A 27,040-nucleotide genomic window follows, 5' to 3' on the forward strand; every position below is an offset into this window, starting at 1 on the left:
TTAACTTCAATAACTCTATCGAAAACTTGGAATTAATCCATAAACAACGCAACCTAGACATCAGGAAGCACGCCAGCAGACAGGACGAGCTTATCGAAGATCTTAATTCAAGAGCACGAGAACGAAATACTAGAACTGAAGAGACCTACACGGAAAGAAGTCTTAAGACAGGAGATCTCGTCCTACGGAGCTTCGAAGGACAACCATCAAAGTTGCATCCAAAATGGGATGGCCCTTTTGCTGTTAGAGAATGTTACCCCAACGGTACGTATTCCTTAATGACTGCGAATGGCCATATCTTGAATGCTAAAGTAAACGGAGCTCGTTTAAAACTTTATAAAGGAAGATCCGCGGAATTCTTCTATGCCTCTCGGGAACTCCACAAACGTGACAAACGCGCAAGAAGAATTAGCGCAACCCGCTGTTGATATAGAACGAGAAGAGTTGTTAGCGAGAAGAGAAGAATACCTCGTAGATCTGGCAATAAAACTACATAACGAGTTATACGCAGATGAAGCAAACAGAAATCTCAGAGACTTCTCCGCCAGAGCTTTGGGCGCTCTCTCTTACTACTTGCACGGCGCGTCGGAGGTATTAAACGACGAAATACAACACAATGAAAACCGTGCTGAAAACTAGGAAGTTTCCATACTTAAAAAGGGGGTGATGTGATACCCTGAATCCCATTGTTCTCTTTGTTACCTGTTTCTTTCCTCACCGCTTTCTCAAGAATGCTTTTCCTTTTACTTTGTGTGCTTTTTAAATGTACTCTCATTTCTCTTATCGACAAATCCCCCGGATTCGTCTACCAATGTTGTCGACCGGATCCAAGTACCAACGGATCCGGCCATCCTAGCTTTATCTCGATGTCTCTGACATCACCGCGTTGTATCTTCCCACCTATTTCCTTATTTGTACTTTGCAGAGATGGATGTCTATATAAAGACATCCATCCCTCGCTTGTGGAATGAAACCTCAAGCAGCTTCTCCTACAGTTTCATCGCACCGATCCTTGTTAGGAATAACAAAATGACTGAAAGAAATAGCGCGAAAAGCAAAAGCAAATCGAAATGAAAGAGAAACTTTTGGATGAGAGAATGGTAAAGATGATATCTATAAGACCATTCAACATCCTTACCATCGAAGAAAAAATTAACATCCCTTCAAACTTCCCCAGACCTAGCATCAGCAACATCCATTCATTATACCAGCACATTCATTCTCAACTTCAATAAGTTCAAACACAAACCATCAAAAAAAATGCTTCGATTATCAGTCTTCCTTTTCGCTCTGTTCTTCCTTGTGACAATCTCAAAAGTCGCTACCTTACCAACCCCTCAACCCTCATCGTACCTAGAAAAAAGACAACCCAACCCACAAGACTCGGCACAATTTGTTGATGTATCAAATGTTGTAGCACCTGCAACATTAGAAGAGGCATATGCAATCTTAGGCTTAGGTAAACCACCAATGACACAAGAAGAGGCATATCGGAATAGTGTCAATAGTTTACCTGAATCTTCTAACTGGGCACAAACTGTTGATGTATCAAATGTTGGACCACCTTCAACATTAGAAGAGGAATATCAAGGTCTAGGTACACCACCAATGACACAAGAAGAGGCATATCTGAATAGTGTCAATAGCTTACCTGAATCCTCTAACTGGGCACAAACTGTTGATGTATCAAATGTTGGACCACCTGCAACATCAGAAGAGGAATATCAAGGTCTAGATACACCACCAATGACACAAGAAGAGGCATATCGGAATAGTGTCAATAGCTTACCTGAATCATCCAACTGGGCACAAGTTGTTGATGTATCGAATGTTGTACCTCCCACTCCATGAATTGTTGATTGAAGTTGTACCTCATAAGACCACCTCTTTTTTCCAAGATTCAATTGACTTAATTACACATATGCAACAAAGCTTTTTTTTCTATATAAATGTTTGTCATTTGTGATTTATTGACTCAAACCAAAACTCATCGATGATTTGTGATCATTATAAGGTCTGAATGTATTGAGAATTGTCGTCTAGATCTGTGAACTTCAGCACCATTGTCTACCAACTGTTGATTACGACGAAATATCGAGTCATTCGCAGTTTTCATCTTTTCAAAGTGCTTTATTGGCATATTTGCATACAACACTATTTGAACAATACAAAATAAAGGACTAAGTAGTACGCCTTAGAAGAGCGGTCATCTAGTCGAAGACAGGTGAATCGATGACTTTTGGACGCGTATAGAACCTTACTTGCCTTTTTGGGATTCTTTTTGATGTTGAAGCTTGCACTTCGGAAATAGGTCATTTCAAAACAACTTAATTCTCAGAGGAATAAGTGCGATATCCACTTGCAATTTCCTTTTCCATATAGCGGCAGTCTTTTACCGGTTGTTCACCGGCCTCGACTTTCAGTTGCTTCACGAGTTTTGATGGAACCTTAATCAAATGCTCAAAATTACTTTGCTCTTTGCTGAGCAATTCAATTCCTAAATACAAAGCAACTGAATTCAAAGTCATGCGATCATGTGAAAGGTTCTAACTTCTCGGCTGTTCTCGGCTATAGATGTCAAGAAATCTCAGAGAACTTTGAGACAAAGTCGCACGTAAACAAGTCATTCACTTTCATGAAGAGCAAGAACAAAAACACGAACTAGACTTACTTACAAGATGAACGATTACAATGGATTACCATTAGATGTTATCACTCAAGTCCTACGGGAATTTGTCAAGAACTTACCAACAAAAGTTCCAATCAGTGATTCAACCGCTACCGAACCTTACCTCGAAGATTCATCGTATACCAAATTGATTAACTTGAGATTAATTTCAAAAACCTGGTCGACAGCCGTTATACCATTTTATTTTGAAACGATTGCTATGCATAATGCCAAACGTGCTAAATTGATTATAGATAAGTTTAATGGTGATTTCAATCGACTCCATTCTTATTGTTCTGTTAAAAGACTTACTATTAAAGAAATATGGTATTCAGAAAAAGAAGGCAAGTCATCCAAGATTGTCAATCATTCTTATGCTCGTCTTGAAAAAGTTTTCTGAAGTATCAATTAACATTTTCTTAACGTCTCCTCCTTCCTTCATAGGTATATCTGAATCATCTATGGTTTCAGTGAATCAATTGACAAAACTGATCGAGTTAGTCGGTAAAAATTTAAAGACTTCAAACCTTACTTTTATCAATTCCATTGGAGCTTCTTCTGAGCTAATCGAGGCTTTTAAAATAGCTGAAAATTTAATATCGTTAGAAATTTCATCTATATACAATTTCGAAGGAAAATTAGAATTTGGAACTTACAATCCAGACTCAATATCAAGATTACTCTCAGTATTACCACAACTCGAATGCTTATCATTTCATTATGATGCAACAGAACCTATCAAATTAGAATATCCCGCTTTATCGAATATACGTCACCTTTGTTTTACACATGATGAAAATAATTTAGAAGCAATGACTCACTTTACACAAGCCACCAAAAAGACGTTAAAAACTATTGAACTTTTTTCAGCTCCTGAAGATCCTACAGGTCTAGGTGAAGTTTTTGAACCGATTAAGGAAACATTAGAAGGTTTATTTACAATTTCATTTACTGAACAAGTTATTGAAGATGTTACAAATTTAGAATTTCCAAACTTAAGAGTGATTAGATCTCGATACTGTCCAGATCAAATCATGACACGCATCTATTGGTTAGAAACACCCATGATAAGAAACATTAGAATGATTGTGCTGGATTTAAATTGTAGTCAAGATTATTGGAATAGTGCTTTAAAAATGGCTGGTGTGAATGCTTTGAAGAAAGTACCTAAGTTCAAACATATGGTTTTCACCACACACGGTGATCCTGAAGTTGAAGTTATTGATTCTAAAGTAATTAAAGCTTTCGAACCATATGGTGTTCAATGTCATCTCACTCACCATTTAACATGCGATGAAATAATGGTTTGTTCAAAACTTTCTATTCATATATATTTCACAAATCATATTTTATACTGATTCTTTTATCTGTATTTCAGGAACTAGATATCAAACTAAATGGTCCATTTGAATGAGTCATTGGATTTACTCAACACTCATTACAAACAAACCTCTCAACTATCTTTGTACGCTTTCTAGAAAATTGTAGTTTTGTGAATAACAGAAACAAAATCAATGATGATACATATCCAGATATCTTTGTTTGGATTCTTGGGCGCTGATGCAAGAGCAGGGCCCTGGTATGCTCCTATAAGGGGTACTGATCTGAAAATGTGACTTTGAGCTTCCGCAGAAACTTGTCCCTGGCTTTACCCATAGCTTTAGGACAAGTTTGATCTTTCTAATCAGCTGTCAAGGCTTTAGCAACTCTGGAATGAGCAGAACCTGGCAGAAATCATCCAAGAATGTGCAAAATCCCATGTGTCATATCTCCACAGGAGCTCAAAAGTCACAATTCCAGATCAGTACCCCTTATAGGAGCATACTGGGGTCCTGCAAGAGCTGTGTTGAAGAATACTGATGGAGTCATGTAATGAGCAAATATGGGTAAAGATTACAGTGTTAGTGTAGCTTATGGTATTACAGATGGATGGGTACATGGGATTTATATACATGTTCAGATGCTTTCTTCTCTTTTCTTTTCTCAAGGATTCTCTTTCCCTCCTTTCTCTCTAGTTAGAAGCTCTTGTATTGATAGACTTGTGGAACATAATTCTAGGAATACACTCTGGTGCTAGTTCTGTCTGGCTACAGCCTTGTGAGTCTGAGCTTCATGAGTGAAGGTCAAGAATCACTTGACCTTACAAGTCATCTGTTGAGGATCAGACAAACTTGCATTGTAACCATCACATATTTTAATCAGAAAGTCAAAACACCTGAGCACACAGATAAAGACTTGGTTAAGATGATTTGTGGATACTGTTGATTGAACCCCTAATCCACATAGGCTCAGATAGGGCTCCATTTTCTTCTATTGCAATGAAAAACCAAACTTTAATTGATGAAAAGATGGATTGACCCAAGAAAAATGTTTGTATTGCCAAATTAAAAATAGTATATCTATAGGCCCCTCTGTGAAGCCTAGTGGTCTCTAGATGCAACCCTCAGGCTCAAGCCACAACATAAACACAGATATGCCCTTTCCAGATGTGCATCTACAACCACAACACAGGGAAATATGGCACTATTTTTGGTGGATGGAGGGGACTGCAAGAGTTCTGTGGTGATTTGGCATAAAACAATGTGTATCTTAAGATATTTTCAATCCAGAAAATTGATGAACTTTGGATGTGACAAGGTTAGGTGTAAAAATCATCATCAACAAGATTTCCTTTGAGGTCATAATTGCAGGTGGCTCCCAGGCAGGGAGAGCTCAAGGGTGTGAACAAGGTTTTTTTGCCTGAAAAAATTACTTGGTACATCATCTTGAGATCCGGACGCTTGTCTCTGAGCCAATTATCCTGGCAGGGCTTCAATTTCTCAGAAGGCCAGTTTTATTATACAAATTTTGGAATGCAACAATTTTTGCCCAAAAGAAAGAAGCTCTCACTTGGAGTGAGGTTTAAAATACTATCAACTTTGAACAAGATGCTCCAAAGACACAAGAAGTGTCTGGGTCAGCTCTCAAAACCATAATGTTCAAAGTATTTGACCATTATAAGTACAGTCATTTCCAAAAGCTTGTCACAAATTCACCACCAATTTGCTTGATTTTTGTGTAAAAGTTGCCTCCATTCTTCCTCAGCCCGGCTGTGACAGGGCTATTTGCATTGGATCATGGCCATGTCATGGACTCATGTGATGAGCTCGGGGATTGTGGTACAAACTTTTCCTCCAATATACCAATCATATGAGTTTGAAGAACAATGAATCTATGCTGCAAGGGGCATGAAGGCTATCACTAGATTTACTCTTGATCAAATGAAGACAACATCATAAAGACCTCCACAGCATCTCACGAGCTAATTCAAATAATTTGTGCTTCAAAAATCAAACATCACTAGAAAAAAAACAAGGAAGATAAGATCAATCAATTTGATAGATTATCATTTGAGATGATCAACCATATCCTAACATAATTTGTGATTCAATTATACAAAGAAAGTGACATATCTAAAGGGACTCCTTCTGAACCTTACCTTGAGAACTCATCATAAACCAAATTAATTGTGTTGAGGTTAATTTCCAAGACTTGGTCAAAATGTGTTATACAATTTATCCAATGTTTGTATATATCAGTCAAAAAATGAAGAAAAAAAGTTGTTAACAAATCAAGACCACAAAATTCAAAATAAACAAATGACAGAGAAATTATAAAGGAAAAACCAATTTATGAAATCAATCTAATTTTTATAAATTCATCAACTTAGAAGTTTCTTCAATTTATGGCTAAAAACACTTCATCTGAAAACAAATAAACTCTATAAGATTGACAAAATAAATCTAATTCACAAACATTACCTAAATATGCATCTACTATACCTCCCTATACCAAAAACAAAACAGTTTTGCAGTTTGAAGAAATGAATGAGAGGAAGAGAGGGGTTGAGAAGGAAGGAAAAAGTGACCAAACCTAATAATTCAACAAACAGATGAGCCATAATGGGTGCAGATGGAGGTGAATTTTTTGATGCCATAAGACATTGTGGTAAGATTGGGTCAGTTGAATTGGGTTGCATTGTTTACAGTAGAAGGGTTATGGTAGCGGTGATTCTAAGATAGCAAGCTTCAAAATATGTAGGTGATGAAATCACGCTTGCAAAGTACAAATCCATTGTAAAATGAAGTGACAGTCATCAGCTCCTCTCTGAAATCTACTACAACGGATGCACCTTTCCCAGCAGCATATCTGAGCAGAGGAGTTCAATAACCTGTGTGGAGTACTGTAGAATGTGGTGTCAATCCCTGACGCGCAGCGCACTGCACTGCGCGAAAACTGCACTGCGAGGTGCCCCATCGCAGCGGCAGTGCGGGAAAACCACACTGTGCTAGTTAGCACCGCCAGGCCGTGGTGGTTTTCACCACACTGCGCAAAAGCACACCGCAGCTCAGCACATTGTGCGCAAACTGCGCGGCCCTGCGCGAGTCCGAGAAGGTACGGGCACTGGTCAGATACCCTGGCTCCACTTCAGCCAAAGCAGGGATGCCACTCCCCTTGCATCCCAATCTCGCCGATATGACACCACAACCACAATTGCCTGCCGTGATTCTAGGAATCTGCCTTGACCAATCCTCGATCCAGATCATGGACTTCCGGATAATGATCTACGATCATCTAAGCTCAACGAATCAGCCAAAACATGGCGCCATAAATCATCTAGAACTATCTCAATCTTACAACACTTTTCACAAGTTTTACTTTTACTTATTATTCCACTCATCTAAAGCTCACAATAATAATCTTTCCAGTATTTACTTTTACTTATTATTCAACTCATCTAAAGCTCAGAATAATCTTTCCAATGTTTACTTTTACTTGTTATTCAACTTACACTACACAAAATGTCATCTTTACCGGGCGGTAAAGAAAACTACTGACATAGAAAAGTCCTGAGGCAACAGGAAGAGAGCTAAAAATCTGAAAAAATATGCACCTTGTTCCTAGATGTTGGGGCGTCATGACAAGTACTTTTTTGTATTTTACACACAGATATTGGTTAATGTACTAACAATAAAGGCTGAGAATCATCAAAAACCCACCTGTAACAATACCTGAAATTTGGCCCTTGACTTTGAAGACAGGATTTTGGAATCTTCAAACATCAATAACTTTTGCAGTTCTGAATCAAATCACTCGATTTGAAGTGCATTAAAAAGGGGAGCCTTTCCTCTACATTTTTCATTGAGACATCACATCTGTAGCTGGTCTAAAAAAGATCCTACAGAGCTATTCATGCAGAACTGTTTGAACATATGTAGAGTGTTTACATGACTAGATAGCACCTTACTAACATTATGAAGTGGAAGGAGAATAGTTCAGCTTTTGAATGAACCATAAATTGAGTTATTTGGAGCAGAATTGCAAAAGTTATTGAAGTTTTTAGACCACAAAATATTGTCTTCATACTCATGACCCAAATTTCAGGTATTGTTACATGTGAGCTTTTGATCATTTTCAGCGTTTATTGTTAGTACATAAACCAATATCTGCGTGTAAAATACAAAAAAATACTCATCATGACGCCCCAACATCTAGGAACAAGGTGCATATTTTTTCAGATTTTTAGCTCTCTTCCTGTTGCCTCAGGACTTTTCTATGTCAGTAGTTTTCTTTACCGCCGGGTAAAGATTACATTTGGTGTAGTGTTATCTAAATCTCACAAATTACCTAATTTTTATTTTCACAAAATGAAACAAAACACAAACAAAACGAGTTCTTCCGCCAAGTCCAAGTCAAAAGCCTCAATCCCATCTCAATCTACATCATCTTCAAAGACTTCTTCCGCTGCTGTCCGTAAATCTGCAGTCAAGAAGACAGTTGTAGCCATCGAATCCGAACCCGAAGATGACAAAGATCCTAACTATGTCACTGAAGACGAAGAGGAAGATGCGGAGGAGGATCCTCAGCCACACGAATCTGCAGACAACTCTTTTGAAAGCACTGTTGATCCCGCCAATGGAAAGCGCACTCGAAAAGCCCCAGTCGTCAAATCTTCGGTCAAATCTTTGGTTAAGTCTTCGGTTCAAAAAAAATCTGCTGGATCTAAGCGTAAGAAACAGGTAAGTCCTCTCTAACTTGCTTTGTCATTCCATGATTCTAACATTCACTTACTTTTGTCCCTGTCTCCTAAGTCAAAGAACTACAAAATGCCTGCCAATATCGACCCGGACCAAGACTCGGACATTGAAGAAATACCACCTCCTGTTGAAAAGTCCAAAGTTGTATACGACCTGCCTAAGTTATACTACTCTCCTGCACATCATGGGAAAGATGCAGATGGTAATTTGAAAGATCCGGTAATGTCATTTTCATCAAGTTACTATATTTTCTTTCATTGTAATGAATTTCAATCTAATTTTGAAATCTAGAAACCTGGCGAAAAGCCATGCTATCACACATGCTTATGGTGTGACGGCGAGTACAAGATCAATGCAAGGAGCAAATTCAACTTGAGAGGCCACCGTGATGGCGACCTTGGTCGAAAACCTTGCGAAGGTCAAGAAAATGCGATCGCTGCCGGTGCCAATCTTCCTCCGACTTATCAGGAAGAAGAAGCTCAAAGATTGGCTGCAGCGAATGCTCAGAATCATCATCACGAAAAGGAATCACTTGCCAACTTCTTAAATTTACCTAAGTTTTCGGTTTCATTATTGAACATGATACTCGTTCTTTGGCTGTTAAGAAACTGCATCCCTTGGCTTTGTATGGAAGATCCTTATCTTCAAGCGGCCTTTTCTTTATGCAATCCGAATGCTACTCTTTGGTCAGCATTGTGGTCGGCTCGGCGTGCGATGGAGTACTTTGAGGAATTTCGTGGTAACCTGGTTAAAACCCTTCAGGTAAGTTTATTGAATATGTTTTAATATTTCCTTTATTCCTTTTGATATTTTGCTTTGATCACATACTCAATGAGTTACTGGATACTATCATAGGCTCTTGACTTGAAAGTCTGTGTCATACACGATGTATGGACCACCAAAGGTGGTAAACGTGCCTTCATTGGAGTGGCGGTGTCCTATATAGATGAAGACTGGGAGTTTCATGTCACACACTTGACATTGAAACTAATCGCATGGAATCATTATGGAGCTTTATTAGCTCGACCTGTAGGGAAATTCCTTATCCGACATGGTCTTCATAAAAAGATGAGTATCTTTTCTTTTTTGCTTTCTTTTATGTTTATTTGTCTCTTGCTAATTATTTTCCGAATATACATGATAGCGCAGACGACTGACTCAGGATCAAGCAACCCAATATTGGCAACCAAGCTTCAAAAAATGTTCATGGATTGCGATGACCCAATCTTTTGGGATTCATCTCGAAATCAGATCAGATGCTACTGTCACAAGCTAGCATTAACAGTTAAATCTGGGCTCGAAGTAATTGGATTAGGAGATCACGGCCGAATCAAACCCACGGTCCCTTCTGGAAAACGCCTACGACTCCTTCTTCCCGACAATCATCTTCCCCCACCGAAGATTGTAATGGCTGACGGCAAAGTGGTTGATGAAGACGGATTACCGGACGGCGACATTGATACAGATAGCGAGGAGGTTACACATGAAGGGTTGACTGTGGCAGGAAATGACATAGAGGCCAGTGACGACTCAGATGACGAGGCAAACGCATCCGACTACAAGGTCCAGAAGCCTGACGCTTTACTCTTACCTCGAGCAGTCACCAAGGTAAGTCTTAGTCACACCTGATATGTGTTATGAATTAATTATACTGATGAAGAAATATGTTTTCAAAGGTGCGAAGAATTAACAAATTGATTACTTCGAGTGCACCTCGACTTAATCATTTCAAGACTTGCGCGTCTCAGCTAGGTTTTGAGGGTCGTGGACTGATTGCTGCTCATGGTCAAAGATGGAATATATGGCTTGATGCTCAAACACGATTGTGCAAAGCTAAATCGGTAAGTTTTTTTTCATATAAATATTCTTCCTTTTCAAAATTCTTACTACTATTCATATTTAGGTCATTAACTTCATGATCAACGAAGATCAAGAAGGCTTTTATGAAGGTATTACGATAGCTCCAGACGAATGGAAGGCAATCGAGTCTTTGAATGATGTCCTGGGGGTAAAATTATTTCATTGTTTTTTTAATTGCATTCAACTGATTTTTTCTATACTTGAATTTTTGTTCAGCACTTTCTACGATCCACGAAGAAAATGGAAGGTGACGGGCCCACTGGTGCCTCCGTCCTCTTCCAGTATTCTGGATTGATTTTGGTATTGGCTGACATCAAGCAGACAACGCAACATCAAGGCCTATCGGAAATGATCACTCGTATGATTACACAACTCCGAGATTATCAGACGGAAGCTCTCCACTGCGATCCAATTGTTATGGCGGCAGTACTTAATCCACGGCTCCGAATAGAGTATTTCAATAACAAATATCCTGACTATGCGAACCGAGCCGAGGAACTATTTCGCCTTAAGTTTTCTGAATATGAAAACAATTGTCCTGATTTTGCTTCAAAGCCGACTTCTTTGGCTAATACTGAACCAGAACAATTCGACCCTTTGGATGAGTCTAATGTTTTTGGTGCCTCTTCTACCAAAACTCTTACAAGCGATGAAGAAGTCAATCAGTATCTATCAGGAATGCGTCCATGTGAGCATGACACGGACTTACTTCAATGGTGGCGTGTACGTAACCTTTGTTTTCCTTCTCTTTGTATAGAAACTAACGTCAACTTTATCGTGCAGATGAATCAAAAGCAATTTCCAAAACTCGCTAAGATGGCTCGTGATTACCTCTGCTGCGTTGGATCATCCTGCGCCGTCGAGAGGACTTTCTCAACTGCGGCAATCGTGTGTTCTAACCGACGAGGGGGACTCACTTTGAGATCGATTGAAAGAGCTGTTGGCATCTGCCAATGGCTCAAGCAAAAGTTTGTACCAAATGGAGAGCTAGGAAAGGCGGTGGCAGCTGTTGAACAGCTTGTGGCCGGTATAGCCAAGAAGAAAAAAGTGGCAAAGGTATAAGCTTTTGTGAAAATTTTCTATCTTTTTAAAACATTTGTTTTGTTCAATTGTTTTCTCTGAAACAATTATCTTTATTGTTTTGACTCTCTCCTACTTCTTCATCTATGTTAGTTGTTGGTTTTCCTACTAGTCTCACTGTCTAAAGTCATGGTCACTTGATTTTGTTATTTTGTGCTATTTACAATTATACGCGCAATTACTGCGCCACTGCGGTGCGCCACACTGCGCTATGCATCATCGCAGGGGATCACGCCTTGTAAGTACACTGCGCGACTTGCGCACCGCAACGTCACGCATGTGTATAATTTCGCAGTGCACCGCAGTTTTAAGCAAAACTGCGGTGCACTGCGGTGACGTCGGGGGTTGGTGGTGTATCATAACTTGCTGAAGGTTGTACGTGCACATGACCAAACAATCAATGGAGTAACATACAGGTTTGAATTCTTCAAATGCTCATTCAATCATATTTTCTTGCTTCTTTTTCAAGTTCCATGATGCCTCTTTAACCAATAAGATATTTTTGATTTGAATTCCGCGTCTGTGTTCTGGTTCTAGCTCAGCACCTTTTTGATCAAGTCCCCAAGATGAACATGAGTGTGATTGGGATAGATCTGAAAGTTTTGGTTTCCATTTAAGATTACTTACCTGCCAATGATCATCAATCTGTTGACTTATTTTATTGGTCCATTGAGTTCAAGATCTAATTTCTGGTCATCAATTGAAAAAATCAGTGTGAAATCTTCAAAAACTCTTCAAGATGTATGTGTGATAGGGCAAAAAGACAAACCATGATTTCAACTGATGTTAGTTCATCAGTGAGGTGACACTGAATCCCATGAGATTCCAATGCTTCACACACTTTGGGATCAATCTCTTGAATATCAGATTCTTCATCATTTGTGGTGAAAACCATCTGTTTGAAATTGGGTATTGTCTTGAAAGCTTTTGCGTTGACTACGCTTAAAGCACACTGCCATTGATATTCAGCGGATATTAGTTCTGCAACAATTGTTCTCACATTCTTGAACATTGGGACTTGCAACCAATGAATTTCTGACGTGATGGGATAATTCAAACCCTGGGTTGCAATGACTCTTAAGTTTGGAAAATCTAAATCTGTAACACTTTTTTCAAGTTGAGTATTGATGAAGAATGAAAAGATCCCTTCTAATGTATCTTTGATGGGTCCAAGGAGTGGTCGTAAACTTGGAGGAGGGTGAATATCAGTATCAGATGCAATGAATTTCAGGGTTTGTTTTGAAGCTTGAATGATATCGTGAATCCCTTCTAAATGGTTGTCATAGGTAAAGGAAAAGTAACATAATTTTGACAGAGCTGGCGGTTTCAAATCCAAACGTCCTAATGAATCACAGTGAAGTGATAAATGTTCAAGGTTAGGTAATAATGAAAACAGTTCTGATAATGATCGTGGATCGTGTGTTCCATAGGATCTGTGAAAACTAAATGTAAGTGATAATGACTTCAAATCTTGAATAGTCTTGATAGCTTCCATCAAATGAGCTGAAATCCGCATGCCACATCTAAAAGTGATTTTTAACCTCTTCAAGTTTTTACCAAGTAATTTGATCATTCTGGCTAGTTGATTCATCGAAGGCGATCCTGATTGTTCGCGAGTTATAGGATCTTCAACTTCCGAATCCCAAAGCTCTTCGATCGTCAATCTCCTAACAGGACACGGAAGATCAGGGTCGAACAAGTCCCTCCAATTCTCTAGTATCACATTTGCGCGTTTTTCATCATATATTAGTATTGTTTTGAAATAAAATTGTATAATAGCTTTAGACCAAGTTTTAGAAACAAATCGTAGCTTGATCAATTCTGTGTATGATGATCCCTCAAGGTAAGGTTCCGAAGCAGTCATGTCGTTTACTCGCCATTCTTTATCTAATTGATTCACATATTCTGTTAGGATTTGATGAATAATTTCGAATGGTAAATTATCAAATCCCTTCATGATCTTATCTTCCTTGTTGTTTTTTGTTCTATATAGTGATTCTTGATTTTCAAAACAATGTGTGACTTGAATTTCTTCGTGAGATGCTGTCGAGGTCCCTTACAATGTCATATTTGTTCAATCGAGGTAATATCCAGAGATAGTCTTGATGCCCCTTTTCATGTGAATCTGTTGGCCGTTTTTGAAGTTGTACTTAAACTGATGAGCCCCAGCTCTGTCCGCCTGTCTGCTCGGGGAGTCGGGGCTGCCACGCCACCTGGGCTCGGCCATGCCAAGACTATTTTGATAGGATCAGGGCTGGGTGATGTGATGAGGTCGGGTCAGAAAAGTAAACTGAAGTCAGCTTTTGTCAAGAGACATCAAAGATGATCAAACGGTTTTGAAGAACGAACTTACGTAGCAAGTGGAATGAACGACAATCACCAAAATCCTATTGATCGATCGAATGGGACATTATAAAACACGTTGACAACAACCCACGAGTAAATCCAAATCACTCATGTTTTTATAAATCAAAAATCGCTAGAAGAAAAGCAACAAACCAGATTATAAGACTACAAGATGAATAGAATCATTGATTTACCATTTGAAACGCTCAATCAAATCCTAGGAGAATATGTGGATCAATTAGATAAAGATATTCTTGTAAACGATGCACCTGATTCGGAACCTTACCTTAAAAAGTCATCATATACAGAATTGATCAAATTACGATTGGTTTCAAAGACTTGGTCTAAGGCTGTTATACAATTTTATTTCCAAACAATCGAGATATCCGATTCAGAACGTGCACAAGTCATTATAGACAATTGGAGTAATGATTTGTTTGGACCTAATCTTCCATGTCCTGTTAAAAGGTTGAAGATGAACGACCTTTGGAATTCGAAATCAGCAGAGTTTTCAATTCCCGGAACATCAAATCCACCAACAATGGATCAATTAGCTAAAATTATCAAATTACTTGGCCAAAGCTTGAGAAGCTTAACGATTACTTTTCGATGTGCAATGCAAATCTCTCCACATTTAATGGAAGCCATCAAGACCATTGACAATCTGAAATCTTTATCCATGAGATTTAATCATTGGTTCAGCCGGTATGAGTATGAAACACACGATCTACCTTCATTATCAGAATTATTTTTATCAATACCAAACCTCGAACATTTATCACTCAATTGTGTATCATTAGGACATTTGGACTTGAAACCACCAAGTCTATCAAAATTACGTTACTTCGCTTTTACCTATGGCGGCGATTTAGGAGGGATACACGATATTGTTCAAGCTTCAAAACACACTTTAAAATTCATTGACTTTTATACTCGTATCCAACCTCCTGTGGATTTACGATTACTTCTGGAGCCAATCAAAGATACGCTGGAAGGTATCTTTCCATACTTCATCGAAGATCAACTTGACAAAAGTGTTACAGATTTGGACTTCCCAAACTTAAGAGTTATCGCAACCCAATGTCTTGTAGACATTTATTGGTTGCAAGAACCGATGTTCAAACATATTAGAACAATTGTTGCAGACTTATATGAAACTGAACATTATTGGCGAGACGTTCTGAAAGAGGCTAATGTGAATGCTTTCGAAAAATTGCCTAATTTTAAACACTTTGTCTTTACTACAGATGAAAAATCTAAATATCAAGAGATTTATTCTGAATTGTTGGAAGCCTTTGAATCTCGTGGAATTCAATGTCATCTTACTGATGAATTAACATCAGTCCAAATCTTGGTTTGTATATTCATTTCTCTCATCACCTAGATATGTTGAGGACAAGAGGTTCTATACTGATCATTTATTCATTGGATGATCAGGAATTGGATAATACGCTGAATGGACCAATGGAAAAAAATCATTAGATTCACTTATTGGTGTACCATTGATTCGAATCCCTTTCTCCCTATTTTATATTTTGACAGATCAGTTCTCTTTGTTTCCAGTAATATCAGTATACTTATACCTTTTTCATTTCCACAACCACCCTATCTTGCTCAAAAAACACAATTACAATCAAAATTTACTAGATCTCCACAACCTCATAGCACACTGAAACACCCCTTCTCATTTCCTTCGACCTACGTCTCTGCCAACCAAAATTACAAATATGTATCTACACAAAACCGCAACATCTTCAAGCCACGATACTATCCGTTATTTCATGGTCTCTCACCTCAATTTCAAGTTTTGCTTTCGTTCTTGAAGATACATATAACTTCGATGATGCGTCAATATATGAATCAACAGTGTGTGGTGTTGCCTTTCGAGCAATTCAATGGCCCATTCACGACCATTCACGACTTGGCTCAGGACTACATGGAACTTTGTCTCAAAGCAAATTGACCCTAAATGATGAAACTATACTCATGTCAAGACTTTTAAAAGAGCATGCTAGAATTATGTGACTAATGAGTCAACACGTGGTAAGAATTGAATAACAGCGTTCGCCTTGGTACAGTCAATCACATTGGAATGTCACTGATGTTGCTTTAATACAAAGTTACAAATTGGGCTGAAGCTCACAAAGTGCTATGTCATTTGCTAGACATTATTCCAAACTATTACTGACATCTCTCAATGGAGAGAGACACAAAAACAACTCCGTCGTGAGTATTTCAGATTCGATCCTGGAACTACATAGCAAAAGAAGTTTTCATATCGATGACAGATTTGAGTCGAGTGTGGTCATCTATAGACATCATCATACTTTAAGCATGATATTGATGTGGATCAGAACCTCTAGCTAATATTCTTTACTTGTGGCTTTTGGATCTAGCTAAACCCCAGAGTAGTCTTTCGCGTTGGTATATTAATATTGTACAAAACCTTTTCAGTTAGACTGATTAACTCGCATTTCCCGGGCATTGTACACAACGATAGTGTTCAGCAGTAAAGACAAATTAGTCCAGGCAAAACATGATCAAGGAACGACGGATTCCTATCTGCTTTATCCTCAGTATTGAGTTCTCTCACTGTTTACTGAGAACTCTTTACACTTGTCTAAAGCTTGTACTTCTATAGGAAGGGTGAGTTAAAATTAAAAACAAAAAGAGGTTGCAAATATGATTAGTAGAGATAAAGTGGATGATGTGGATACTGATGCATACATCAACATATCTCAGTCATTATTGAACATCTTAACTTTCAAAAAAAAATCATAAGAATTGGATTGACTCACAATGTGGGTGCAGAACCAAGGGATTGTGAATATAAAAGAACACACAAAGAGACCTGCTCATAAGTATTGGACCAACTTGCGGGTATCACTGAACAGAGATCTCCTAAACATGTCCTGATAGGCTCCAAAACAATCCGGGATCCCTAGGACATGGTCAAGGGTTCAATTTGGCGCGTTTGCGGGCCTGGTGTCGAGATCGACATCGGGATCGCGCAGAACATTAGATATGTGGGATCGTTCCACAACCAGGATCTTCCGAAAGATAACGATGCAACTGCATTAGAAAACTTCATGTGACACTGCTTCGGATCCCGTGGGCAATAAAAGGGGATATCAGGGGACATCACGGGTCATGTCATTGACTGCTTTGTGACAATGTTTTGCTCCAAGAAACCGAGGCGGCAGACTGGAGGATGCGAGAACTCAAAGGTATCACTATCAGTGCGCAGTGATCTCCCAAACGTGGCTCCACAGAATGCAAAACAATTTGGTATAGATGATACGTGGCCAATAGTTCAATTTGGCGACAAGATTGTAAATATTATCGCGGGCCTGGGCCTCCCGAATCGAGAGCGCGCAGAACATTATGTAGACTTGTTCCACAACTGATATGTGAGACATCCCTTAACATGCCCTAGCGCATTTCCCATCATCAACTTATTTAAACCGTCATTCTGCACTAGCACAACCGCAAAGCTGGCCCTACTCTCTTGCTCTAGCCACGTCAAAGATTTTGGTACTTCAACTTAATCATTGCACTGTCCTCGCTTGTTAGAGCTTAGCTCAATCTTAAAGATTGTGATCCTTTGAGTCGAAGCACAGTTTTGGCATTCGAAATCTTTGCTTGGTGATTCAGACCATTAGAACCTTTAGTACTTACGTTGGGTGTGTACATTTCCGCTCAACTTGCGACCGGATAACCTCAAGAAATGACAATGACTTATCCACAATGTCTATCATACAAGATCTACAGTTGATACACTCTTTAGTCACGCCATACTAGCTCCAAAAAAAATCTCAGCAGACACCTATTTTCTTGAGATTGCATTGATTAATCACATTGGGTGCGTACATTTCCACTCGACTTGCAACCAGAGAAACATACAAAGAGATGTCAATGACTTATGCACAACATTGAATTTAACCTATCTACAGTCAATACGCTCTTGAATACCACCAGATTGGCCTCAAAAACGACATCTCAACAGACCCCTGTTTACTTGAGATATTGTTGATTACAATTAGAATTGAACTCCTCCAGTACACAGTTTTGATGTATGTTTCTTCATGCTTGTTCACAAGATCCTGATTGGCTTACATGTGTTTTTCAGCAACATTTCATGATTAGGTGTTCTTAATCTACCAAAAATGATAGCTGTTATTCTCGCATTACTTGTCAGTCTCGCTTGCCGTGTCAATTGTAACCTTACAGGATTTTCAGACGCGGCAGCCTCGTCGTATGTGCCCGCTGCGACGGACTCGAGGGGATTCAATTCTGGAGTGGCTTCGGCAATTAAATGGAGTCCTGGTACAGAGGGATTGCACCGAAGAATCGAAGAAGGAACAGCATGTGAGCTGGAATACAATAAAAGGGAAGGGGAGATGACTGTGAGAAGAACCATCCGTGGTCGACAGGAAAAGCAAGAAGCAGTCATGATAGCACCTTCACAACCTCGTATGCAGCGTACGGTGTACAGTGAGGACGAAATGCGCCGTATAGCACAGGGAGTGGGTGGTCTGCTGAACGGCAAAAACTCTAACGATTCTACGGCGGGCGGTTTGGTCCCAACTGATGAATCAGATCAGGGTGTCTTTGGGTATTGTGGACAGATCAAGGTCTATGATTCAGAAAATCCTGACCAGCTTCTTTTACAAAATTGTTCTTGCGAAGCCAGTAAGGCTCTAAAGATCAGATGCCACTGCGACGGATGTTCTTCGCTTTTCTGTGTAATCTCAGGGGCAATTGCTGTTTGTTGGATATTTGCACCCGCTGGTTGATCACTGGATCCAGTGCAAGAGCTTGAGGTTTAAGCTTCATGGGTTTTTTCTATTCTTTCAATCATCTTATGTCAAGGTAGTTTTTGTCATCATTTCTGTCTGCTCCTCTCTTGGAGTATGTGTGTTCAGAGCTTAGGCTCTACTCAGGGTGGGGACCATAATGCCAGACCTAACATTCAAGTCCTTCCACTTCTGCCCCTAGTAGGCTTTTTGTTGGGTAGTCTAGGAGGGTAGGAGTGTTTTAGGCCTTGGGGCTTCTCTCAGGTTTCCAACTAGACCTGAGGGATCCGTATCCTCTTGGTGATCTAGCCATGGATTGAGGAGAGGCCTGAGGGAGGACTCACACCAAATGCTGAGGAGTGGGAGGTATCAGACCCCAGGGATAGTGGGTGGGTGCCAAAAATTTGAATAGTGATTAAATTGAGTGTGCAAGCTGTGAGGTAGGAGTACACAGCATACTGAGAAGCTTGAATATGTTTCTGTATTGAAAATGGGTCAATAAAATTTTACACTCAATGATTTACACTCAATATTGAGTGTAAGAATTTAATTTGACATATGTAAGTTAGAATTTTGCATGCGACCTCTTACACAACCAAATGAGGGTAAAGTTTTTAGGTTGTCAATCGCTAATTGGAGCACCAAATCTCTAATTTTGCCTATCAATCAGTTTACACTTGAAAAAGGATGTAAACCCCTTGGATGTTTTTTTAAAAGCCCACCCCAGAAATGGATATTTGCACACACATCCACAAGCTCACCAATCAGCTATGGCTATTCCCGGGGAATCCTGAAATTCCAATCGGAATCCAAAGCACAGCAAGCCCTTGCTGAACGTGCCTAACTCAACTAACTTTCCTCAATCTCAATTGACAAACTCCACTCATCTCAATCTCAATGATAAAACCACTCCCTTGCTGATTTCTTGCACAACCTTTGTCAAAAGCTCCAAGGACAAAGCTCACGGTGTAGAACTCCTACACTGTGTGGTGTAGGCTGAGCCGGAGAGGGGAAGAGTCACTGCGCAGAAAGAGTAACAAGGCGGATGAAACTAAGATTGTCGTAGACTGCCCTCAACCTTCAAATAAAAGTTCAAGAATAAAAAAAATTAACACAGGAGCAATTCTTAACAACTTTCTATCTTCACAATTCTAACCTGTAACACTGTTCTAATAATTCTAAAAGATCCAAAAGAACAGGCATATTCCAATAGTACCCTACACTACACAAAGTGTTGATGCAAAACTATGGTGATTTCCAATTTCCTGTAATCCTTGTTACTTGTGATGATAAATAAAATAAAATAAAATAAACAAAGATACTGTGTAAAGGGATGAGGAATTGAACTGGTGACTGGGATTTTCCAATACAACTGTAAATTTTAGCAGAACTACACTAAATAATAAAAAAACATAAAAAACTACCTAAGACCTATAAGGGATTTGAAGCAAGGATCCGGGTTAGGCCTGGGTAAAGACCTTTCACGTAATGTGAAATGTAGTAATAAAAAATAAAAAAATAAAATAGCTAATCCATTTCAGTCTTGCGCGGGAAAATTTAAGGACTCCTGTACAAAGTGATTATGGTATTTGAGCAGGGATTCTTAAACCATAGTTATAACTTTTGCTCAGTTCTAACAAGTCTTTGTCTCTCGTATGAGCACTGGTCTACCACAGTAGACATTTTGTTTAACTTTGTAGTTAAGCTTATATATACTATTAGTGGTGTGGGGGAGGCCTTTGAGGGAAAAGGCTAAGGATTCCTTGGAAGTCTCAGCATTTTCACCTCATTGGCAAGACCAGAACTCCCAGAGACTAGGGCTTCTCAGCACCGGGCAGGCGGGCGGGTCAAAATTTTGTAAGAGCTTAGAAGCCCTTAACAAGTCTTAAGAATAGAGAAAGCAAAGTTGACAGCGACGGAGAGTTGTGGGGTGAGAGAGTGAGGGATTGCCAATACAGGGGAAAAGAGAATTTTCTCCTGGGCACCACACTCATCTGTCACACGCTTGTGATGGTGACCTTTCACCAGTCCCGGGCCTGTGACTCCACACCGTCTTAGCAACTTACCCGCTTCAGCCTGAAATGGACTGAAGAGCACTGTCTCAGGCTTTGGGAACACTTTCAATCCATTTCAGTCTTCTGCGGGAAAACTTAAGGACTCCTGTACAAAGTGATTATGGTATTTGAGCAGGGATTCTTAAACCATAGTTATAACTTTTGCTCAGTTCTAACAAGTCTTTGTCTCTTGTATGAGCACTGGTCTACCACAGTAGACATTTTGTTTAACCTTGTAGTTAAACTTATATATACTATTAGTGGTGTGGGGGAGGCCTTTGAGGGAAAAGGCTAAGGATTCCTTAGAAGTCTCAGCATTTTCACCTCATTGGTGAGACCAGAACTCCCGGAGACTAGGGCTTCTCAGCACCCAAAACTCTTGTCGGCTTGAGACGAGAGCTCTGAGAAGCCCCTAAACTCTGTTGAAGAGAGTTTCTTGCTCCTTAATTCTGTTCTTCTCCTCCAAATGCTTGTATAGTTGATCATCTGTTCACCTTACATTTGAACTTTGACTGTACAGTGTCAAATATTTTGTGGCTGCATAAAGTCAGTTGAATTTTGAATACTTTCTGTATTACCCGCTTCCTCTGAACTGCATGATGAAACTTTAAACAAATAAGCTACCAGTTACTAATCTACCCGTAGAGCTTCTAATGGTTTAACGGTTTTTGCGTAATCTTTTGCTGAGAATTTCCTCAGGTAAATCTTATAAGCCTCGGACATCCATCTACCTTGTGATTTCAATTCTTCTCTCAAAGCGCCAAGGTTCCAACGGAGCAAGGCTCCGCTTATTCTGAAAGAATGACCGAATAACAATTGATCCTTCTTCAATCTATGTTTATTCCATATGTTTCTAAGGTAAGCCATGGTTTCACTTTTCTTCAACCTAGTCTTTTCTAAACCTGAGCCCAGGATGAATATCCCGTCTGATAACTTCCTCTCTTTCAAATCAAACCAGTTCTCCATTGCTCTCACAGGATCGAGTTTTGATTTTTGTCTGTGTAAGTGTATGTATTGTTTTTCGCCTGGCTTTGTGGTCTTCGCACTGAGTCTGAAAATTCTAACGTAGGAGCTATTTGGACCCCAGGATACATCCTCCCATGTAGGTAAGCTTTTGTTCGGGTTGTCAGTTATCAGCTCTCCTAATCGAGCTGTGCCCCAGAAGGCTGCTAGGGCTAGCGCTAGGACCCCTACTCCCTTTTCCCCTTCATTTTCTAATTTGTTCAAAAGGATTACTAAATCTGAAATCAGTACTGGTGGGTATTTCCTGTCCCGTTCTTTGAACTCTGCTTCTATTTTCCTTGATGCTTTCAAAAGTCCAGCTGCCGCTGAGTCTACGTCGTCTGGATACTTTTGGTTATGAAATATATGCCAGGCTTTTACGCCCGCTATGTATGCTTTGATCGTCGAGGAGCTGACTGACTCATCACTATCGCCCTTTCTTCTTGTTTCTTTGATGCCCAGACAATAAATAATTTTAAGGTTTTGGGAGAGATTGGTAAGAGTTCTTCCCTGTGTATTCCTTTCACTATTGAGAACCGTATGAGTTTCACTATTGCTGAGTTGTAATGTTTTAGAGTACCATCCGCCCATGTACCTCTTAGGAAGTGTTGTTGTACTTTGTCTTCTTCCAATTTATCAACACCTCGAGCATCCTGCCAAAAGGATTTAAACAACTTTGTCAGGCGGATCAGCTCCTTCGTTTGGTTGGCGGTTTCTGAGGAAAGACTTTCTTTCCTTCTTCCCATTTGACAGTGGGTGTCCTTCTGTCGGTGATGTCTGGGAAAGTATGTGATTCAGATCAGTCGGGACAGTTACTAAGACTTCATTGTACCAAAAAAGGTCTCCTAGGTAGCCTCTTGATAAGCTATCCGCCTTATTCTCTTTCAATGTAACACGTCTCTCTTTGATGTTACAGCCTAAAACCGTAAGTACCCTTTGTATCTGTTTCCACTCTTCATTTGTTTGCTTATCTTTGGATTTTCTCTTTTTTATCATTGATTGGGTAGTCGTATTATCTGTGTCCACCCGAAAGGATTTCCCTTGTATGTTCATCACTTTTGCTAACACCAAGAGCCCTAGCCTGACAGCAACCGTTTCTGCCCAAGGAATTGTGCGCTTGTCCAAAACTAGATCTAGACTTTGGCAACCCTTTACAAATCCGAAGCATGCCCAGTTGGCACCTCCTAACACCCCGATTCCAAAGGATGAGGAAGCGTCGCCTACCCACTCTACCTCCAGTGGTTTTGGGTTTGGAATCAAGGTGAGTGACTTGAAATTGGATAGACATATCCTCCATTCTAGCAGATTGCTCCTGAAGTCTTCTGGAGTTGTCCGTAGTGCTTGTTTTTCTTTCCAGCTTTTCAACCATCTATAGAACGAGTGTAGGTAAGCTGTCATGTGCGGAACTATGTGTACCGTGTGTCCCAGCTTCCCCACCAGACTTTCGATTGTGTCAAAACTCCATGTTTGGTCTACCACAAGTAAGTCTTCTACTATCTGAAGTCTTTCCGCCAACTTCTCCGCTGGTAGTCTTACTGTGTGATTTTTCTTGTTCCAGATGAAACCTGTATAACATTGTTCTTCAGCGAAATCATGGTTTTTGGCCATGTTAGTTTTCACTCCTAACGTATTGCTCAGGTTCATGATGTCTGCTAATGAGGTTTTGTCTCCCAGTCTCCTCAATATGAGGTTGTCGTCGACCCAGCGGAAAATTGCCCATAGTTTAAGAATTGTCTTTATTATTGACTTCCAGACTTCTGCCGGTCCGCCAAAGACCCCACAGCTGGCTACACCTCCAAATCCCACCGCGAGATCTATACATACTCTGCCGTAGAAATCAATTATGCATAGAAATCGTTGTTGACAAGGGTGTACTGGGAGTTGTCTATACGCCTTTGCCCAGTCGAAAAAGGCCAACTCCCACTCTCCCGGGTTGTTGCATAGGAATTTTGCTACCGTGCTAAACCTGTCCCAGTAAGTTTCATAATTCTTTTTGTTCACGAAGGAGTTGACTGATGGAATGTCATTGTCATGTTTAGGGTGTGACAGATCATTAATGAGCCTAATGGACTCGTCTCCGTTCACCGCACTTCCCATCGGGTTTGACCGGAAAAACCCATAGCTATTGTGCACCTCCTCTTTCGTAAATGGCCCAGACAGTCTACCCTCTTGTGCTTCCTTTGTCATTGTAGCTTCGATTTCTCTTCTGGCTAGTATTGCTGATGCGTGGTTCGGGGGTGTGAACCATTTCATCCCTTGGATTTTGTGTCGTGGTATTCCCAAGCAGAAACCCTCTCTGAAACCCTGTTCAATATACGGTATGTCATCTTGAAGGCCTACTTTCTCCATCAGTGCAATCCATGTCCTGATGTCCATATGTGAATTAACAGCGGCCGGCCATACTGAGTCTACTGGCACTATGAATGATTTCCTTTGATTCAACGGTAAAGGGACTTTTGCTTTCCCATCCTCAGTGTCTTGAGAGGAATGGGTTGATTCGATTGACTCTTTGTCGTCATCTCTGCTCTCTATCCCAATAACTACCACTTCAGGATCTCTCTCGGGTATTTTTTCTCGGCTGGGTCTATTGTTTTCGGAATTTTAACCATTGGTTTAGGGAATCATATTTCAAATTCTAAGAATGTATTCATTTTCTAATTGTGTACCAGTTACAAAACAAGGATATCAAGAACCAAGAATTCCCCACAATCATAGTACACGAGATAAGCAGAGTGATAGGTAAGAAAATTTTTGGATTGAAAATTTACGTTGACCCAATTTGTATTCGGACCAGCATTTAGAAATTTCAACAAATTTCATCAGCAAGTCTATCTCTCTATGGAATGTGATTAGATGCTTCTGCTCACTTTTGGGCATGGTAGTTGACTCTACCAGTACTTCCTTGCAACTTTGAGTTTTCTCCCTGTGTTGTGTTTCCGCTTTGGGGATTTTGTTCCACCAACTGGCTGGTACTCGCTATCGGGTTTGATTGTGATTGAACAACTCGATCATTTTGGTTTCCAAAGTACTGTTTAGGCAAATACGTAGTTGTGAGTAACTATTTCTCTTTTCTTTTGATGAGGATGGAATGTTCTGCGGTTAGGAAAACTCAGACAGTTATTTACCGTTGTTTTGTGTGGGTAGTTATTCCCTCCTGGTCTTGATCTCCCTCAGGGCCTGTTGTTGTAGTGCTTCTTTGTGTTACTCTTCTGATTCAACGGCCTTTTAGAAGCCACCGCCGAGCAATCTTCGTCGTGTTGAGACAGATCTGACTCATCTTTGTTTCTTCCTGTAAAGAAATCGACTCCGTATTTCACGTGGCCCAGAGTGTATGGGTCAGTTTCATAGAACTTTAATTTGCCAGCTGCTTTGGTGTCCCACCTCGCTTCTTCTTCCACTCTCTTCTTTCTACCTTTCGGTAATGACATTTTCTTCTTCTTTTCCTTCTTTCCCTTGCTATTTGTTTGGCCTCTAAAAATTTCCATTCTGATGGCGAGATGATAGCAAAACGCGACTAACCAGCACTTGTTTTGTTCTTTCATCTTTTCAATGATTTTCATGTGCTTCTTTATATAGTTGGCGTATTTCTTTCGGCCGTAGATCTATCTTGCCTATCTGGCTTCTAGGTTGCATGCTTGAACAAAATCTCCGTGCGTGAATTGACGTTCTTGATCTAGTTCAATGAGTTCATGATTCCTGTGGGAATGTTTCTTCTTCTTTGACCCTGCTGATCTGAAGCTTTCTATGTATGATCTCCTGAAAACTGACAGCGGGACGTATGAATTCATTTGTTAGAAACTCTTTGCCCACTTCTTTGGAAGGTCAGGTAGATGATTTGCTCTATTGTACCATCATCGTCACTTGAGGATGTACTAGCTTATTCACAAAAGATACGACACCGGATTACCCCTCCGGCCCCGACTGGTTTACTACACTTACCTGTACTGACTGAATTGACTAGTAGTAGCAAGATTTTCTCTTGAAGACAACAAACGATCAAGAAGATCAATGTTTGTTTTTGGTAAGGACTACAGATGCAATTGCACAGAGCAACTTTATGATAGATATGAGGATGATGGCAAAAGAAACCTTATAACAAACAAGGGACTTGAAAAATACAATAATACACATGAGACTTCAAAAAGGAAGTATTACAAATATATCACCACCGAGTATGACCACCGTCTGCTTCCAGCACAGCCTGGATGCGATGTGGCGTAGATTCTACCAGTGAACGAAGCTTGTCTTCTCCAATAGCTTCCCACTCATGCTTCACAGCCAAACGCATTTCCTGCACTGATTTAACTTGATGATTTTTTGAGATCGAGTGCTTCATATCACGCCATATGTTCTCTATTGGATTGAGATCAGGGCTATTTGCGGGCCAATCGAGCTTTGAAACGCCATGAGTTCCTCGCCACTCTTTGGCGACTTTGCTCGTGTGAACCGGCGCACTATCTTCCATCAATACAAGGCTTTCAGAGCTAGTGTCAGAGGCAAGGAACGGTGCAAGGCTACCTTTGTAAGCTTGGGCAACAAAGTCGGTGGCATTTCGTTTTCCCGGCTCCATAAAGACCAGATTCAGCTTCTTGGTGTTTGTGAACCCCCCCCAGATCATTACAGATGAGCAACCACTCTTGAAAGTTGGAACGAGGCATCCTTTGTTGAATCGTTCGGTGGATTTGCGCCAGACTCGAATCTTCTCCGACCTTTTTCCAACCTCAAACAAAGACTCGTCTGTCCAGATGATGTCTTTCCAGTCATCAACTGTCAGATGTTGATAAGATAGTGCAAATTGAAGTCGCCTCTCAATGTGATTGTCCTTGAGGAATGGCTTAGGAGCTGGTACTCGAGAGTGGTAGCCAAGTTTTTTTAAAGCTTTCCAAGCTGCGGTGGGACTGATATCAAAGTCGAGTTTTGAGGTGATATGTCCAAGTGAAGCCCGTCAATGATTTTTGACTACATCCTCGAGATCATGAAGGTTTTGAGTTGAAAACTTTTTTGGCCTGCCTGGGGGCTTGGTAGGTATCAAAGTGTGACACTACACAAAATGTCATCTTTACCGGGCGGTAAAGAAAACTACTGACATAGAAAAGTCCTGAGGCAACAGGAAGAGAGCTAAAAATCTGAAAAAATATGCACCTTGTTCCTAGATGT

At 40.1% G+C, this 27,040-nt stretch overlaps 4 protein-coding genes across 4 annotated transcripts; 3 read left to right on the top strand and 1 right to left on the bottom strand.

The window, feature by feature from the left end:
- Window positions 1–1,260: 1,260 nt before the first annotated feature.
- MELLADRAFT_90225 (uncharacterized protein) lies at window positions 1,261–1,851 on the top strand (the record flags this gene model as incomplete). Its single annotated transcript, XM_007413297.1, has 1 exon — window positions 1,261–1,851. One exon carries the CDS (start codon window positions 1,261–1,263, stop codon window positions 1,849–1,851), a length of 591 nt encoding a protein of 196 aa, XP_007413359.1.
- A 4,534-nt stretch (window positions 1,852–6,385) lies between these two features.
- MELLADRAFT_90226 (uncharacterized protein) lies at window positions 6,386–6,686 on the bottom strand (the record flags this gene model as incomplete). Its single annotated transcript, XM_007413446.1, has 2 exons — window positions 6,386–6,489; window positions 6,581–6,686. 2 exons carry the CDS (start codon window positions 6,684–6,686, stop codon window positions 6,386–6,388), a joined length of 210 nt encoding a protein of 69 aa, XP_007413508.1.
- Window positions 6,687–14,506: 7,820 nt separating this feature from the next.
- Window positions 14,507–15,513, top strand: MELLADRAFT_109348 (uncharacterized protein; the record flags this gene model as incomplete). Its single annotated transcript, XM_007413298.1, has 2 exons — window positions 14,507–15,385; window positions 15,469–15,513. The coding sequence occupies 2 exons, from the start codon at window positions 14,507–14,509 to the stop codon at window positions 15,511–15,513; spliced, it is 924 nt and encodes a 307-aa protein (XP_007413360.1).
- A 2,684-nt stretch (window positions 15,514–18,197) lies between these two features.
- Window positions 18,198–18,827, top strand: MELLADRAFT_109349 (uncharacterized protein; the record flags this gene model as incomplete). The annotated part of the gene is made up of 1 exon (XM_007413299.1): window positions 18,198–18,827. One exon carries the CDS (start codon window positions 18,198–18,200, stop codon window positions 18,825–18,827), a length of 630 nt encoding a protein of 209 aa, XP_007413361.1.
- Between the last annotated feature and the right edge of the window lie 8,213 nt (window positions 18,828–27,040).

The sequence above is a fragment of the Melampsora larici-populina genome, assembly GCF_000204055.1.
Source record: "Melampsora larici-populina 98AG31 unplaced genomic scaffold MELLAscaffold_36, whole genome shotgun sequence".
In the NCBI taxonomy this organism is placed as follows: domain Eukaryota; kingdom Fungi; phylum Basidiomycota; class Pucciniomycetes; order Pucciniales; family Melampsoraceae; genus Melampsora; species Melampsora laricis-populina.